This window comes from Manacus vitellinus, unplaced genomic scaffold, assembly GCF_001715985.3.
Source record: "Manacus vitellinus isolate BGI_N305 unplaced genomic scaffold, ASM171598v3 scaffold_10_pilon, whole genome shotgun sequence".
NCBI lineage: Eukaryota > Metazoa > Chordata > Aves > Passeriformes > Pipridae > Manacus > Manacus vitellinus.
In genome coordinates this window covers 1,128,936-1,146,652 of record NW_021938838.1, presented here as the reverse complement: position 1 = coordinate 1,146,652, position 17,717 = coordinate 1,128,936, and the positions used below count along the sequence as shown (strand labels likewise).

General features: G+C 48.2%; 2 protein-coding genes across 2 annotated transcripts; one reads left to right on the top strand and one right to left on the bottom strand.

The window, feature by feature from the left end:
- Nucleotides 1-1,087: 1,087 nt before the first annotated feature.
- Nucleotides 1,088-9,785, bottom strand: OGFOD1 (2-oxoglutarate and iron dependent oxygenase domain containing 1). Its single transcript, XM_029965480.1, is given in 13 exon segments — nt 1,088-1,617; nt 2,141-2,199; nt 2,925-3,047; nt 4,284-4,579; nt 4,727-4,806; nt 5,191-5,304; nt 5,644-5,769; nt 6,836-6,927; nt 7,796-7,912; nt 8,748-8,848; nt 8,987-9,033; nt 9,116-9,154; nt 9,156-9,785. Coding segments are annotated over 13 exon segments (1,986 nt in total). The 3' UTR covers nt 1,088-1,455.
- On the top strand, nt 9,644-16,375 carry NUDT21 (nudix hydrolase 21). The gene is made up of 7 exons (XM_018082599.2): nt 9,644-9,896; nt 11,413-11,613; nt 12,810-12,873; nt 13,527-13,616; nt 14,258-14,333; nt 14,717-14,831; nt 16,084-16,375. The coding sequence occupies exons 1-7, from the start codon at nt 9,784-9,786 to the stop codon at nt 16,103-16,105; spliced, it is 681 nt and encodes a 226-aa protein (XP_017938088.2). The 5' UTR covers nt 9,644-9,783; the 3' UTR covers nt 16,106-16,375.
- The last annotated feature ends 1,342 nt before the right edge of the window (nt 16,376-17,717 follow it).

Sequence of the window (17,717 nt, the reverse complement as noted above, 5' to 3'; positions counted from 1 at the left end):
CTTCATGAAGACAAGCCCACAGGACACCTCACCTGCTCAGCAAAGGGTGCAGAGTACTCATCAGCAGTTGCCTTGCTTTGGGCTCACTGCTTCTCTGCTGCCAGCTGTGGTCTTACACCATTGTGGTGGTCTTCAGCAACAGGCCTGGAACTAGAGAAGGAGCAGACTTTACTCCAAAGCTCCCCTCTCCCAGCCCAGGAGAGGCAGGAGGAATGAGAGGTGCACACTCTCCCCAGCTCACTGTGAGCCTGTGGCCTGCACGGTCTGGCTCGGATGAGCTGAAGGAACACCCGTGTCTCAGTGCCAAGAGAAGTTTCAGGCAAGCAGGTGCAGGCCAGGGCTGAGCCTCCAGCAGGGTGTTGAGCACTCTGGCTGGCTCTGGAAGCATCAGCACAGTCCTGCTGCAGTGGACGTGGGGCAGGCACAGAGCCTGAGAGCACGTGCAGGGAGGAGGTGCTGCACCAAGACCACTGCCCTTCTTGTACTGTTTACCACAGGACCTGGCTGGCTGCTGCCTCGAAAGACCTGAGCTGATCCCCAGTGACAGAAGCCATCAGAACCCAGCAGATCCCAGGACATCACTAACAGGACAGGAGGCCATGCTGCTGGAGACCCTCCTACCGCCTGTGGATGACGAGCCAGGCAGAGGTAAGTTACCACATTCCTGCTGCCAGCCCACCACCCCTGCTCTAGGCTGGAGCCACAACCCTTTCACAGCTGAAGCCAGGAGGTGCCTGCACACCCACCAAGTAGAGTGCACAGGAGCAGGTTTCTTCTCTCAGCTGTTTAGCTTGTAAATCCTTTGGAAAAAGGGCTGCATCTGGGTCTGTCTGCACAGCATTTAGCATAATAAAGTCCTGCTCCTTGTTACAGTGCCAGGGCCTTCCCCATGCCAGCAGCTTTATAGCCTCACTGTTTTCCTTCCCAACTCCCCAGAGCTGTGCAGCTGGAAAAACCTCATATTTCCCAGGGCAGCTCCTTTATTTTTGCCTCTGCAAACAGGGAACCCAGTTAAGCCCCAGAAAATGTCTTGGGCATTTTGTAACAAAACTTGCTCGACCAGTGTTTGAAGCATTTAACTGACCCATTTCCTTTTTTTCTTTTTTAATAAAAACAGTCATCAGCTCGGGGCAATGTGCAGTTGTAATTCTCACCCTGACAGCTCAGAGACACCACTGTGCTGCTCCCATGAGAGCACAGCTGGAAATCTGATGGTTGTGGGACAACCCTCTCCACATAGCATTAAAAGCAGTTCAGGGAGTGTGTTGCAATGGACTTGGGAGGAGACTGAATTTCATTTGAACAGGTAAAAAAGCCACCTGGACCCCACAGTATGCAGCGTGATGAAGCTGCATCAGCAACCTTTGTCTGCACTTAGGTCCCAGTTGAATGCCTGGACAGGAACCTGCCCACCACCCACCACCATTTCCTGTGACAGTGTCACACTCTGCACCATCACTCGTAATAGACGAAGGAAAAATCCCAAAATCCTGTTCTGTTTGGATGCTTGTTCAGGCGTGCCAAGCTACGATGGTTGATGTATTTCACAAACTTCATAGTTTCTTTGTCTCTGTAAACTAAGGCCAAGCAGTTGTCCTCTGGATTCACTGTCAACAGCTAGAAGACACAAGAGGAAGGGAGGAAATCAGTGTCATAAAAACGGCTTTGATAGAATTCTGAAGAAGAAACAAAAGTTTCAAAAGTTAGTCAGAGCAAAAGTCTGGTGTTAGAAAATTAACTGTGACACCATTTTCACTTTAATACCCCTTAACCCGAAGCATTATTATAGAGTAAGGGGTTCTGGACTGGTATGACTGCTCAGCACTGTCATTAGTACTGATGCTGGGTGTGACCCCAGTGAATGGCACCCCCTGGAAAAGTGTCATCTCTGCCACAGCCTTGTGTCCCTCCAGGGCAGGCTTCCCACATGGCCCCAGGTGCTGTGAGGCACTGTCAGGGCCCAGGTCTCACACTTTAGGGGAACACCAGCCTCTTGAAGCATGAGCAGGGAGTGGGGCAAGAAGGCTCCAGAGCAACACTGAGCACCCTCAGGATTATGTTAGTGTGTGACAAATTGTAATTATATCACTCCACTCTAAACAATTTTATCTGATTTGCAGCTAGTAACTGAGGTCCTTACCTCTTCATCTTCACCTTTGGCAATGTAGGAGGTAAAGCCACCATATTCAGGATCCCAGTCTAAAAACAGAAAAGAAAGACTCTTAGAAAGTTCAGTCCTGCCCAGGCTTCTCAAAGCCCTCCTGGAGATGCTGTTTTGTCACCCCACTGCCCACAGTTACTGGATACAGGATAATTCCCAGTTTACCTCCTCACATGTAGAACAGTTCTGCCTTAGCAGACAGCAAAAGTATTTCAGGATAATTACCAGCATGTGCCAGATGGTTTCAGCTGTGGGTTCAGCTGGTCTAAAATGCTTGTGTTTAGATTTTTGTTTTTATCACTATCTAACTAGCAATCTAAAATGCCCAGACATGCCTAAAGTAACTGTTGAAAACCCTGGGCTTTGTGAACTGGAGGTGCAGTTGATAATTCTGGTGAGAAAAGGGGTGGAACAGAACAGTTTCAGCGGGTGTTCTGGCCACCTGGCCCTCCACCGTGCCCAGAGCCGCTGCTCAGGAGAGGAAAGGGCTGGGAGACTCAGCCTTTCCCTCTGCCCAGGCGCCACCTCCTGGCTCCTGCAGGAAAGGCCAGAGCTGACTCCAAGGCCACGATCCAAATCTTTGTACACAAAGACTACTGAAACAAGGGTTTATGCCGAATGAGGACTAGGGCAACATTTAAAGAGACCTTCCATGTAGGAAAAAGCAGGGAAATTTTGGTTGTTTTAGCACTGCTGAGAAGTCAGAAGGAACTCCTTCGTGCAAAGCTTGTAAAGGAGAGTGACACCTCTCCTGTCCACTTACCCTCACAGCCACAGAAGAAGAGCAGGTCGAGAGCAAACTCTGCTGCTTGAGTGTCGTGGACCAGAGTGTAGTGCCCGTGGGTCCAGCGCCGCAGCTCCCCCGCGCACACCGGGGCACCCGAGCCTAGGAGAGGGCACAGCTATGCCAGGGAATGCAGGGAAGCTGGGCAGCAGCACGGGGGAGCAAGGCCTGGGGCTGTCACACCACTGAAATCGCCTGCTGGCCCCAGCCAGGGAAAGGTAAACCCATGGATGGCACGTTAACATCTGTCCTAGAGGTGGCTCTAGGTCATGTACTTTGAACATGTAGGAGTGGGACCAACATTTGCTCCAAGCTCTGCTCTGCTTTAGTTTAACCAGTTCTTCCCTTTTTATTGTGTTTCCTCTGGATTTACAGTAGAGCTCCAAACCTCAAGAGCCAGCATCCTTTCTGCTCTGGAAGTACCCAGGAACTACCAGAAACCCCAGTGAAGAAGGACATTGCTCTGAAGTCACTCTGTGTGTGCCATCCAAGGAGGTATGTCAGAATTTGGGAAAGCCTTTCTTTCTCATGGGTCTAGCTCAGTTTTCAACCCATGTAGACTCAAACTATGCCCCCCTCATATATGAATTAAAAATCACATGGTAGGAACAGGGCAGACAGAAGAGCCAAATGACTGTGGAAACCAGAAAAACAAAGTCCTGTTCCTACTAAGTGTTCTGATGGGATTTTTCATTAGGACTTTTTTTTTTTTACTATCTTTTTTCAAGTGTCCACTAATTTGCCTGGCTCAGTGCAAGATGAGCATTTACAAAAATTCTGCCCTTAAACTTCAGAGCCACTGTTTCAAATAAACATCACCAATCTGTGCGTCCAAAATTAATCTCATCCTTGGCAATAAATGGTTATTAAGGCTGACAGTGTTTTCTGAAAGGTTAAATCCTACCTTTGAGGTATATCACTTTTCTAGTTCTGAAATTATGCTGATGTGTTCACCTTTTTCCTTTGGATTTGTTATCTTGCATGAAAATCTGATTTATAAGAAGCAGAGATATTTATATGTAGAAGCCACATAACGACTGACAAAAGCTTATTGGGCAATTAACAGCCCTCCCCAAGTCCCATCCTTAAGACTTAGGTCTGTTCAAAATGGTAACTTCAAGTTAGTCATGAATTTACTCCAAATTCTTTGCAATGGTCGCTGATTTTGGACACCCAATCTGATGTGCTTCAGATCCCACATTTGTGCTGGTGCCCTGTGCTGGCTGCAGCACAAGATGAAACACTAGGTCCCATGGAAATCACTGGGAACTCTGCTGCCAGCTCTCTTAGCACCAGGATTGTGCTCGAGCCCTTTCCCACTGCTGCTGCTCTACTTACTGCTCTGTGTCTCGCCATCCTGTGCTTCACCAGAGCTGTCAGGCTGCTCTGGCTCACAGGGATTGCCATCAGCATGTTGTTCAGCTTCTTCCTGCTCGGGTTTGGGACTTCTGTGCCCAGCAGTGTCCGCTGCTCGTCCTTCCCCAGCATCTTCATCCTCATCAGAGGGAGCCAGGAAGTGCAGCTTTAAGCCAGTGAAGTTGGAAAGCAGCAAAAACAAGGCCTCGGAGCGTAAGAGCTGCAGGAATTTCTTCAGGGTGTCAGGGAGGCTGACCTCCTCTGCTGCCTCATAGAGCCTGAAAGACAGCAGGTGTATCAGCAGGTGTATCTCCTTGTTAGAGAGCCAACAAGGACCACATCCTTGGGGCAGCATGAGCCAGGGCAGCCTCATGGCAGCTCCTGCTTGGCCTCACCAACAGCTGCAGTGTGCTGCCATTCCCCACCTTTTATTGGCAGGCCCCCGACTGCTCCACTGGATCTCTTTGTTCTCCAATGCTTCACAGAGTAGTTGGTATTTCTCTTTCTAGGCAAAAAAAAGATAGTGCAGAGACATTATCATTCAGCTCCCAGGTGTGCCAGAAGTAGTGTCTCCAGATAAGGCACTCTAAACTGCTGAATTTAGATGCACTTCTGCTTTGCTTCTTGCAGGAAATAAGGTTGAATACAAGTGTTTGATTTTTGGTGAGTCCCTACACAGCAGTGTACAGGCAGTCAGAGGGGATCCATCCACAGAATCACAGAGTGGTTGAGGTTGGAAAGGACCTCTGGAGGTCCATTCCCCTTTAGGGCATGAAACTAGGTGTTTTAGTTAACAGATGTGCAAGCAAGCCCTTTCCCAGCCTGCATGCCAGGTGGTACCTGTCACCCTGTTCTGGCAGATCAGATCCAATCAAACCACCAGGCTCACCTTAAGAAAGTCTTTCAGGAGAATTTCTGATCGTTCCTCAAATTCCTCCTGGATTTGAGCTTGGGAGTCCATGTCCAAGTAAACTGGATTGATCCACTCATACAGTATTTCATGCTGGAAGGGAAATGGATTGCAATGCTGAGTTTGCAAAAGTGAAATTCCTCAGTTCCCCATACTGAGCTGCCCACAGGGCTGCATTCCCTCACACACACTCCATTCCTTTATTTCATTGCACCACAAGTATTTGCTGCAGTCTCTGAACTACTGGAGGTATGCAAAACATCCAGAGCCAAGAAAGATGCACGGGAAAGAAACTGGATACAAATTTATGGACAGAGAACAAAAAGGAGAATGCGATAGGATTAAAGCATCCCCAGAGCATCACTGCCTCCCGTAACAGGTGTTACAGGAACAAGAAAGAGAGAGAAATGCAGATAAGCAGATGTTACTCACATCGTAGGGGATGTGGGGGCTCCTGGGCAAGGGAGCTTCAGCGTGGCGCGTGGGTCTGGGCACGGCCGGGCCGTGGAACCAACCGCTCACGGACAGGCGGCACCTCCGCGACACAACCTCGGACACCTGCAACGGCCGAGCACGGCACTGCTGGGTGACAGCACTGCTGGGGGACAGCACTGCTGGGACCAGGGCTGACAGGCACCCTGGAGACTCACAACAGGACATGGACCTGACTCCAGAGAGCCCACTTGCATGGGCTCTCTGGAGTCAGACAGCACTAGACCAGGTGGGATTATCAGAGGCCTAAGGCAAACTTTGATGCTCAAGTCCATTGTGTGTTTCCAGAGTTCCAGTCTAAGCTTTTACTCCAAGCTCACAGCAGAGCTCTCTCTGAGAGCTTTGTCATTCTGTTATAAAGTAATTGCATTTCATTTTTCTACCATTTATTCTGTTGAAGGACCATAAAGGACTGCAAAAATCAGCTGTCACAGCTTAGTCTGGAAGGTCAGACAACGCGGAGCACCCGTGGGCCTTGGCAGGCTACACTGCTCTGCTTTTGTGTCCTTTACTTTTTAAAAAATGCTGTAACACAAGCCAGCATGAAGGCTCTTTGCTTATTTGTGAGACTAAGAGCAGACCCTCTATCCTGGCATTTACCCTGGCCTCTGGAAACCCTTAGTTTTCCCACAGTAATGGTCACTGTTAAATCTTGATTTCATGAAATTGTGCAGAGGTTGGGCTAAATGGAACAATTGGACACTCTAAGGTGCTGTAACAGCAGTGTGAAGAGAAAGCACAAATGATGCCCCTGTTGGCAAGGTGGTGGGCTCAGGAGCTCTTCTGGTGTGAAGTGATGGCACCCGCATGAAAAATGTGAGCTAGTTTAAGACAAGCCAACAAACAAAAACAAGCCCTAGCCAAATTCACAGCAGGGGCTTGCCAGGATAGCAACACAAAACAAAAGTTTTCCTTTCCCAGGCTGATGAAGCTAGACTGATAGTTTAATGTTGGCTTTGTCAGTTCTTGTCCTCCTTAAAGTCCCTGAAGCCCTGCCTTTAGCACACAGCACTTAGCGTGAGTATCTGCTCTAGCCACAGTTCTTCTCCCTCCCCATCAGGATTGTAATAACACACAGAGGGAACAACCACAACAATGAGAATCAAAAAACGAACAAGAGACAGCTCCTTGCCTGGTGGAAAGAGACTGGAGACACTTCAAAGAAAACCAGCGTGTTCCACGAAGGTACTAATGACTTGGTGATGTGCTGTGGCTGGAGGTGTTCTGAGGAGGGAGAAAACACACTCTGGTTAAGATATTGAACTGGAACTTGCTAGAAAGTGCTATTTCTCTCTCACTTCATGACAGTGACTGGTAGGACACCTGAGTATAAGGGATGGAGCTCAGGGCAAGGGCTTGGTGAGGAATCAGTGCACTGCTATGGAGACAGGCAGAGAAAGTTGGAGCTGTTCAGCCTGGAGAACAGAAGGCCCAAGGGAGACCTTAGAGTCCCTTTCAGTGCCTAAAAGGGCTGCAGGAGAGCTGGAAAGGGACTTTGGACAAGGGCATGGAGTGACAGGACAAAAAGTAATGGCTTCAAACTGACAGAGGGCAGGGTTAGATTAGATGTTAGGAAGAAATTCTTTACTATGAGAGTGGTGAGGCCCTGGCACAGGTTGCCCAGAGAAGCTGTGGCTGCCCCATCCCTGGAACTGTTCAAGGCCAGGTTGCACAGGGCTTGGAGCAACCTGGGATAGTAGAAGGTGCACCTGTCCACAGCAGGGGGCTGGAACTAGATGATCTTTAAGATTCCTTCCAGCCCAAACCATTCTGTGGCTCTGTTGCTGGAAAGGGACATTACTGTCATCATTCTGGAGTTCCAAGCACAGTTACTGGCATTGCTTCCAAGTTGCCTCCACTCTCAGCCCTTCCAAAAGAACAGAATAAAAGGCTGTTTCTTTGTCTGCTGTTGCTCATTGTCTGTAAACCCCACTACAGCCCATCCCTAAGGTGCGAATTTTACCTACACATCCGCTTTTGTGGGCAAAGGAGAAACTCTTTATCTCCCTGCTGCTGTTTGAGGGGAGAGTTGCAGCAAGGTGCACATGAACTCTGTGTTTTTCACCCCCTGGGGCCGAGGCCGGGCTCTCACCGTCCGTGCTGAACAGGTCCAGCGTTCCCCCGTCACCGCTCTGCCAGGCTGGGACGAGGTACAGGATGAAGGCGATTCTCCGACCTTCCAGCTCGTCATCGTGGCACAGCAACACATCTGCAATCACACACCCTTTGCTGCTGCAGCATCTTTGCAGCACACACGTGATTCATTCCAACAACTGCTTCCCAGCCTGGGCCCCGCGAGGGCACGACAAGAAGAAACACGTTCCTCCCAAGAACTGCATTTTCGCTCATCGGCATCACCAGCCCGAGATCTGCAAGGTTACCTTCTGTGGGGCTGCACTGCAGCTGGCAGATGAGCCCCCTCTGAAGGTACAAGCAGTCACACCTTATCACCCACCCCTTTCTGGCTGCCACCGGGCACAGGGGACAGAGATTCCCAACCTAAACAATGACTCCAGCTCTGACTTCTGAACAGAGTAGGTTTGTTGCAGGAATAGAGAGGAGGGGGAATCCTGGGAACAGAAAAGCTGGACCAGCAACTGATTGTGCAAAAGACTTTTAAAAATTAGAGTTGATTGCAATTAAAAATTCCCCCTTCCTACAGTGACTTTTCACGACTGAAAGCACAGGCACAGCTGAAACCTGGAGTCACCAGGTGACATTTTGCCATTAGAATTCACAAACTCAACTGCAGCATTTGGAAGATGAACATGTCACACTCTTGTATGGAAGCAGCCACATAAACACAGGCTGAACATCTCTGAAAGGTGGGGACTTGCAACTGCACCAGGCCCAGCTAAAGCCACCAGCAACAGAACTGCAGCAACAGTTTTTCTATCATTTGCACTTTGTTTTCTGAGACTTTGATTTGCTGCTTCTGGGACCCTCTGGAACTAGAGAAGGGTTGGGATGGGTTATAAAACTAGATATTCCATAGACATTTTGTTTCCTACAAGCTTTAGGGAAAAGATCACTTGTATACTGACCAGTATACTCATATTTAGCACAAGAGATGTCAATAGTTGGCTCCAGCTCTATCTGGGTCACAGCAGAAAGCCACGGTCGGAATTCTTCACATAGAGCATTCCTGAGAAGACAAGCATAAGGTACATGTCCTCCCGTGTTATAAAGCATCCATATCACCATAGACTAAACTAATGTATTGTCTCCCAACTATTTAAAGAGTTACAGGTGCTGTTGCTGCGGGTCACAGTGTATCCTTTACCTCAGCGCCGCGATGTGGGGCTCCGGGCTTGCCCCCAGCTCCTCGGACTGCGGCGGCCCATGGAAGAGAAGAAGGGACGGGGGTTAGGGCGGCTCAGCACAGCCCGGCCCGGCCCGGCCCGGGGCCCACCTGCCGCAGCGAGAGGAGGTCGTTGTGCCGCCCGCGGAAAGCCGAGGCCCAGTAGCTCGTCCCGCAGCGCCTCCGCGAAGGCCGCGCCCGCCAGGAACCCGGGGATGACGGCGTGCCGGAACGGGGCCGGCTCCAGCGCCGCCGCCTCGCAGGGAAAGGCCGCCGGTGAGGCCGGGAGCCAGGCCGGGCCGTACCGTGCCGCACCGCTCCCCGCGTGCCCGGCCGGGCCGTACGGGCCATGCCGGGCCGTACCGGGCCGTACCGGGCCGTACCGGGCCGTACCGGGCCCGTACCGGGCCGTACCGTGCTGCAGCCGCTCCCCGCGGGCCCAAGCCGCCCCCGCGCGCTCCCGCAGCGCCGCGTCCCCGAGGCCGCGCACAGCTCGGCGCGCGCCTCCCGCTTCCCGCGCTTCGCCCCCGGCGGCGCGCCCGCTCCGCGGCGCTTGGCGGCCATGACGCCGCCCGCCGGACTGCAACTCCCGGCGGCCCCGCGCTGCGCCCTCGGCGGCCAATCGGATGGCTCGGGGCGGGGCGCGGTCCCGCAGGGCGGCGCGCGGCGCTCGGGACCGGGCGGGCATTAATGGCGGACGCGGCTCCCGCCGCCCAGCGCTGACCCGCCGCTCCCCGCGCCTCCCGCCGCCTCCCGCCGCCCTCCCGCCGCCTCCCGCCATGTCCGTGGTGCCGCCCAACCGCTCGCAGACGGCTGGCCCCGCGGGTCAACCAGTTCGCAACAAGTACATCCAGCAGACGAAGCCGCTCACGCTGGAGAGAACCATCAACCTGTGAGCGCCGCCTCGGGCCTGCCCGTCCCCGCCCCGTCCTGCCCGCTCCCTCAGCAGCCCCGGGGGGTTTGCGCTCAGCGCCCGCCCTGCGAGGGCCGGAGGGTCGCGGCCTCCTGGAGAGCCGAGGGCAGGGCGGCGGCACAGCCCGGGTGCCTGTGGGGCTCCCCCCGCGCAGGCTGCTGAGCCGTTCTGGGGGTACCGGGGTACCGAGGGCTCGCCGGCCTTCGGGGGAGCGAACGCTTTAGTGCTTAAAAACAGCGTCTGGCTCGGGAGGTGTGAGCCCCGAGTAACACAGGGAGGGTTTGGGCCTGCTGAGCGTCACCGACACTCTCACGGATTATCCGGGAAACGGGCTCTCTCTTGGCCTCGCTGGGACTCGGGCTGGCCCTGTGACCCCAGTCCGTGGGATGTAGCTGGATGTGCCTGGTGTTTGTGGGTTGTCTGATGCAGGTGTTGGGGTTTAATTAAGAGTGGTTGCTACCAGAGAAAATTTTATTTCTGCCATAGAAACAAACTACTTGCTAATAAGTATTTACATATTTTTTAATGAGAAGCCATATATTTTAGCTTCTTCTAGAAAGTTCTGGTGGACGTAGAACGTGTTCTTTGCTAAGTACATCTGTCAAGTTGCAAAAAACAGCAGATGTTAACTGCAGCAGTCAATATTCAATTTTAACTATTCATCACTAACACTTGTATTTTTTGGTGTAGCTGAATTTATTCAGTCTTGTGAAAATTCAAATGTGAGCTTCAGAGATTGGAATATTTCTATAGAGTTTCTGAAGAAATGACTCATTGGGAAGCTGTGTTATCAGCATATTTTTTTTTTAAAGTCTAGACCATTTCTTGCCTAAACTTTCTTTTCTTTTCTGACTGTTTTAAGTCCCTCTTACTTGAAGAAATCACTGAGTTTTCACTGCACTGTCCCAAGAGTGCAGAGGCCCAGTACCAGCCCAACAGAGGGATCTGCTCACACTCTTTGTCTTACCCCAGGCTCTCAACCCTGCACTCAGACAGTCAGCATTTCTCCTCCTCTGTCATCCAGATGCCTGATTCCCCACTTCAAAACAAAACCACTTCTAACAGTTCAGTTCTCAGGCCCTTCATTACATCTGCAGAAAACACCTGCAGTGCTGTGCAGCTTCCTTCCTTCCTTCCCAGCAGAGCTTTTCCCTCTGGTCTCTTTTCCAGTTTCTCTTGGAGCTTCAGCTGCCTTTTCTCTGTGGCATGGAGATCAAAGAGGGTGGCTGTTGAATAATGTTTGGTTCTTCTGGGCTTCTTCCCTTCTTTTGAGCCAGCCCCAGGCTGGTGTGTGGCTCAGCAGGACTGTCTGTGCTCGTGTGTTCCTCGAGCAGATCTCTCTGGGACAAGGGCCCCGTGAGCCCCCAGCAAGGATTTTAGCCCTGCACTCTGAGCTGCCCACCAGGCACAGAAGGGTCTGCCTCAGGGGAGGTGCTGTGTCAGAGGGATTTAAAGTTCAGTTTCTTTAAGCAGTTACAATTTTCCCCCCTTGCAGGTACCCTCTGACAAATTACACGTTTGGCACCAAGGAGCCCCTGTACGAGAAGGACAGCTCGGTGGCCGCTCGGTTCCAGCGCATGAGGGAAGAGTTTGACAAGATTGGCATGAGGAGGACGGTGGAGGGGGTTCTCATCGTGCACGAGCACAGGCTGCCCCACGTGCTGTTGCTGCAGCTGGGGACAACTTTTTTCAAGCTGTAAGTGTTTCTTAAACTTTAAACTTTAATTTATTGTCACAGACCACTAAACACGCGGGCTGGAGGTCTAACTGTGGCCAACTGGTTGATGTTTTGAATGGGATTAATTTCTTGCAAAAACTTAGTCTGGAAAGTCTTTTTTTGAGTGGTGGGGTTTTCATCTAAAGTGTTTGTCTGACTGCTCATGAGGGGGTGACTTAGTTTGGAAGAACCAGCTGGGAATCTTAGTTACAGTGCATCACTGTGGTAAAATCTTGTTTAAAAGTCATTATCAGCAGCTGGTGTGTTGTACTTGCATTGTGAAAGCTGTTATGCTTCCATAGCTTATGTTCAAGAAGTTTAGTTTAGTTCAAGAACTAACCCCCTGTAAATACAGAATGATACCTGGTTACAAACTACTGGGTGAGCTGGGATAGCAAGAAAGGGAGGTGTCTAAATTTGAGGAAATCACTTCAGTTCCTCTCATATTGATCAGTGCCAGAGTGAAATTCTAACGTTTGGATACGGTCGTGGTGATGGTGGTGGTGCTTGTTTTCTGTTTTAAACTAGATGGTCTTGACTTGTCTCAAGTTACCCTGCTCGTGTTCTTGCTCTTGTTTTTAACATTTATATTGTTTGCTCTCAATTTTGTGTATGTGTGAAGTCTCATTTCATATCTAGATTAGTTTTTCACGTCTTGATTTGAAGGGTGTTTGTGCACAAACAGGCTTGTGAAATGCTGTATTGATGAAAATGTGGTTTTAGATTTTTCATTAATTGTGCATCAAATGTGGGGCGGTTCCCCATCTGAGTTTTATTTTCTGCTTTCTGTTTGCTTCAGTGTGTGCTGGTTTTGAGATAACAATAAATGCAGGCAGTATTTACAACCTTTTCTTCAGCTTTTGGTTATTATTGTTAAAACTTTACCCTTTAAGTGTCCCAGTCTTTATCATGTATATTGTTGTGCTTTGTCCTGCTGAATTGAAAGTATTTTATATAATAGTTATTTTTATAAGGGGCACGAGTAGCCATTTTAGTCATGGTTTTGGTGAAAGTTATCCTGCTGTCTTCAATATCAAAGTTAGATTTGGAATTTCTGACTTAAGGACCATAAAAGAATTTGTAACTCCCTGCCTGGAAGCACATCTGAACTTACCTGTGAAAGTTGGTAATGCAATAAAATGTAACTTCAGCTTTCATCACTGTTATTTTAACAGACCTGGTGGTGAATTGAATCCGGGAGAAGATGAGGTGGAAGGGCTCAAACGCTTAATGACAGAGGTCTGTTTTCTGTTGTTGTTTCCATAGCAGAATGTTACATTATCTTAGAATTAGCAGAATAAGCCAAAACATGAGTGGTCTTCTTACCGCTGCTGTTATTGTTGCTTTTGTGATGTTCTCAGGTAGTTACAAATAAGCAGTCAAGTTTTCATTTGTCTGCATCATGAGTGTGGCTGACTCCTGCTGCTGCTCAAGTCCTGTGTTCATTTGCAGCTTTGCTTTCTGACTGGCTTCAGGCAAGTGAATGTGCAGATGAGCAATAAGATGTGTTGTGGAGCACAGCTGGTGAGGACTTGCCTTTGAGATAGTCCTCCCGTTGCACTGGTAACTTTCCATGCCCTCCAATTAGCCTAAATTGCTTCTGCCAGCTAGTGTAACAATGTATTTCATTCTTCCCATTGGTCAGATAGGACTCAGGCCAGCTGAATACAGCATGGAATTTGAAATGCTCTCTAAAGTGGCCTTGTCCTGCCAGGCGAGGCTTTTACGAAAAAATTCCACTTTCTACAAAAATACTCTACAAATTCTATTGAAAGCTGTCTCAGAGCAGTTCTAAACTATATCAGAAAAAGGTTTTGTTCTTTCAGTATGTGTTTTCTAGAAAAATGGACTTGGGATAGTTCGAGTTGTGATTGTTACTGGATTTTTGGTAGATACTGGGTCGCCAGGATGGTGTTCAGCAGGACTGGGTGATTGATGACTGCATTGGCAACTGGTGGAGACCAAACTTTGAACCTCCTCAGGTGAGTACTCCTGTGGGCTTCCATCCTCTTCAGTCAAGTACTGATTGTACCTCCAAAGCCTTCAACCCACTGGTTGGCCTTTTTGAGTACCTGCTGCATGAGCAGTTAGTTTTTCTGGTTTTTACCTGTTTTATCTCCTTTCGGTGGCTGGGGAGAAACTGCAGCCTCTTTTTCTGGAAACTTCTATTCCCCTCCTCACACATGTCATGATGGATGAGAAACCACTGGATGTAACAGCTTCCAGTTCTGTGCTGAGACAGATGCACCACTGAAATTCCTTTTGTAGCCACGATGGAAACTCTTGCAGCAGCTTATGGAACAGATGCCCTGTGAATAAATTAGTCTCACTACCCTATTTCTAAAGGCTCATTTTGCTCTTATGCATTTCTGTCTTATTGGGTTGTTTCAACTGCTTGTGAGTATTGGTGCCCATTTAGATCCTGTCACTAGTTGTAACAGCAACAGCACTCTTTTCTGAAGTACTTATAAAATTTTGGGGTTTTTTTTATTCAATGCCATGAACAAAAAATATATGACACACTGAAAGCTTGCACAGTGCTTGATAATTTATAAAGTAGCACTTTAGATTGCACAATATTTTCAAAGCTCTGTACAACTAATTTTTATCATTTTTCTTCTAGTATCCCTATATCCCAGCTCATATTACAAAGCCAAAAGAGCACAAAAAGCTTTTTTTGGTCCAGCTTCAAGAAAAGGGTAGGTATTTGTTTGCAGCAAAGGGTTGTATTTATAACAATGTCTAAGTGATCTCCACAAGGAGATGGAGCAAGTTTGTGTTTGTATGTTTGCAGTTGTTTATAGTTGATCACTAACAAAATTAAATGCTGGTATTGGTTCTGAAGGTAGATGATCCTTTGAACATGAATTCCTAGTAAATTCTCATTCCTGCTCCTGTTCAGCATGTGAACCCCACATTTAATTAGAAAAGGAATAAACCTGCTGGAGTGCTCTGTGTAGTGATCTTGTTTTGAGGGCTATGTGGGTGTCATGGTTTGAGATGACCCATGACAGTGGGACAATGATACCCTGGCTGAACGTGTTCTGCTTTGTCTTATTAATCAACTTGTATTTGTTTTTAGCTTTGTTTGCAGTCCCCAAAAATTACAAGTTGGTTGCTGCACCCTTGTTTGAGCTCTATGACAATGCACCAGGATATGGACCCATTATTTCCAGCCTTCCTCAACTTTTGAGCAGGTATATTGTATTTGTATGATGGTTCTTGGGAATATGTTTGCTGTGGGACACCAGAGCAAGGTGAGGCACTGCAGAAACCAACTTGAAAAGGTTGTAGCTATCCCAAAGAATCTCCCTCAGACAAGGTGTGATGGACAGTTTAGAGGCTGATCACAACTGGCTGGCACCAAAGTCCTACACAGCAGCTGTAGCTAAGGAAATGTGAAAGATAGTGAGGGTGAAGCTGTGCACAGACTGAGGAACAGCTTCTTGTAGGCACTGGAGGCAGCGTGAGAGTAAAAGCCAAGCTGGGAGTTTGAAGCACTGAGTTAGGTGTGCATGCTATCCCAGTTTTGTGCTGACTAAATGTGGTGGGTTTTTTAGACTCCCTGCTGCAGTTTATAACATGTAGTATTTTTATGACACAAATATGTGTAGGGACAGCTGTATTTTTTCCTTCCTCTTCCTAAGGTACACACTCTTTGGCTTTCTTACCTGGACATGGCTTGTGCCTCAGGTCTCCAGAGCTCACTGGTTTCTTATTTTTGTGGGTGGTCATTCAGACATGCCAGGCATCCCACAGCCTGCCAGCTGTTCTTCAGGAGAGTAGCTCTGTCCTCCTCCTAGTCTGATGAAGAAAGTCTGCTAGCAGAATGTCAGCACAGGTGTTGCCCATAATAGGCTTGTTTCCTGCTGGTTTTTTTGTCTATCCAGCCCCAGTTTTGGCTTCCCCCTCTGAAAACAGCGGGTACTCTGAGTACCAGCGAACACTGGCTGTTCTGCAGAGAGGTGCTGGTTGGGTAGCAGTGCAACAGAGGCATCTAAAGGCTGGGCATCTGGGAGCTGAGAGGGATGGTCGTTTCCACTGCTCTTTGTGAAACTTAGTTGAGAATTCTCTCTGCTGTTGAGTATGTCTGTATGTTACCTTGGAATATGTAAGGTTTGCCTGACAGCAGAAATGCTGTGAAGGGGTTGCTGATGAAGGAACATAACTCTCAGTGGGATTTTCATATCTATGAAACTGTCTTAGGAGATAAAGTGTTAATAATTAGCTCTTCTGCAACCCTAAGAGACAGTTGTGCAGTGTTAGAGGAGGATTGGCTGTTAAAAAGGATGCTATACTGTAAAGCTATCTTACTAAAAAATGCACTTTTGTCCTGTCAGGTGGAGGCTTATCCAGAGCAGAAACAAAACATTTGCATAATAATTCAAAACTCCCCTTAAATAGAAAGAATGAAAACTCCTTACTTGGTATAATCCTTTTAAATTTTAGATTCAACTTTATTTACAACTGAACTCCTGTTTACCTGAAGACTCCAATAGAAGAAGCCGTCTCTGTGAGCACAGCTTTAAAATGTAGAGTGAAGAATACGTGTGACACAAGGATTTTTTTAAGTCATTCTGTTCCTGGAGGCCACTCAAGTTTCTATGGTATGAACAGAGAAGTGAATCTCAACTGTTTAGGTAGAGAGATGGCAATGTGATACCAGTGTTTTAATCCCTTTTCATTGTAATACTCACCAATTTTTTGTTTTGTACAACATTAAACAAAGTGGTTAAGATTCTGTTTGTCTTGTGTCTTGGGTTTGGTTTGGCTTTTGGGTTTTGTTTGTTTGTTTGATTGGTTGGGATGTTTTGGCAGGTTTTTTTGGTTTGTTTGTTTGATGGTTTTTTTAATTTATTTTTATTTAGTTGTCCCCTGCTTTTAGGGACATATTTTAAACTTTTAATACTTTTCTTCAGGAATACAGAAGATCTTGGAAGCCAGAGGAGGAGCTGAGCCATTCAGGGCCCACTCAGATGCTCCGATCTGCATCCCCGAGCAGGGAATTAAGATCAGGGAGAAATTTAAACAGTATAAGTAGGTGCAATATAATTTTGAGTCTTAACCTGGAGAACAGAACCCCTCTTTTGAGGGAGTCTGAGAACTTGAGGGCAACTGTAGCCTTTATTTGTTACCAGAATTGATCTGTTTGTACAGGGCTTGGAGGACAAGCAATATGTTCCTTCTGTGCCCCCTTAAGATAGTAACAACCGCGGAATTTCTGTTGGACTGGCTTGAGATACAGTTAAAATAGGGAAAGTGAAGGTAATTTTGTATATATTTCTTTAGCTACAGGACAGAATAAGGGTCATGTTGAAATGTTTTGCCAAAGCCATATGCAAGTGGTTCCATGTTATGCTGAGCTGTGCTGTGTCATCCTGCAAGGGGTATCCATGCTTCTGCTTTTTCTCCTCAATATTTCAGTCTCTTGCAGGTAGTAAAAATCAACCTTACTAATTTGGGGGTTTTTACATGCTTGGCTAAGCATAAATTCCAGTTGGATGTGACACGTCCCAATGCCTTTAGCCTTCCACAATTTTGCTTAATGAGTCTTTAAAACATTTGTTTCCACGTTCTGCATCTGATGAGAAGATGCACTGTTGCTTGTGCACTGTCCTCTTTTATGAAGGCAGGGTTGGAAAGTGCCAGCTGCCAAGAGAACTGAATCTTGCCAAAGTGCTTGGCTCTGCTGCCATCTGCACTGGTAAGCAATGTACAGAACAATCCTGACTGCCTTGGTCACATCGAAGCTGTGCAATATGGGAAGTGTACTGACAGATGCTGGGAGAGGTGGTGGTGGGGCTCTTCACTTTGGTCCTATGGATGGAAGGCCTAGAGAGTTGCTGAGCAGAACGTGTGGTTTCTTCGCTGCCAGGTGGGGGAAATGAAGCTAGCAGGGGAGTGTAGAACAGAACCATTTTGCCCGCGGAAGCGAGGAAGGGCCGGTGGAGGTTTGGAGGTCAGTTCCTACAAGAACAAGGAGCAGAGGGGAGCTTTTGATCCCTGGCATTTAACAGCACCCCTCACCTGCTGCCACGCGGTGGTTTGAGACACTAATTCTTGCTCCAGGCTGCCCGTGGAAG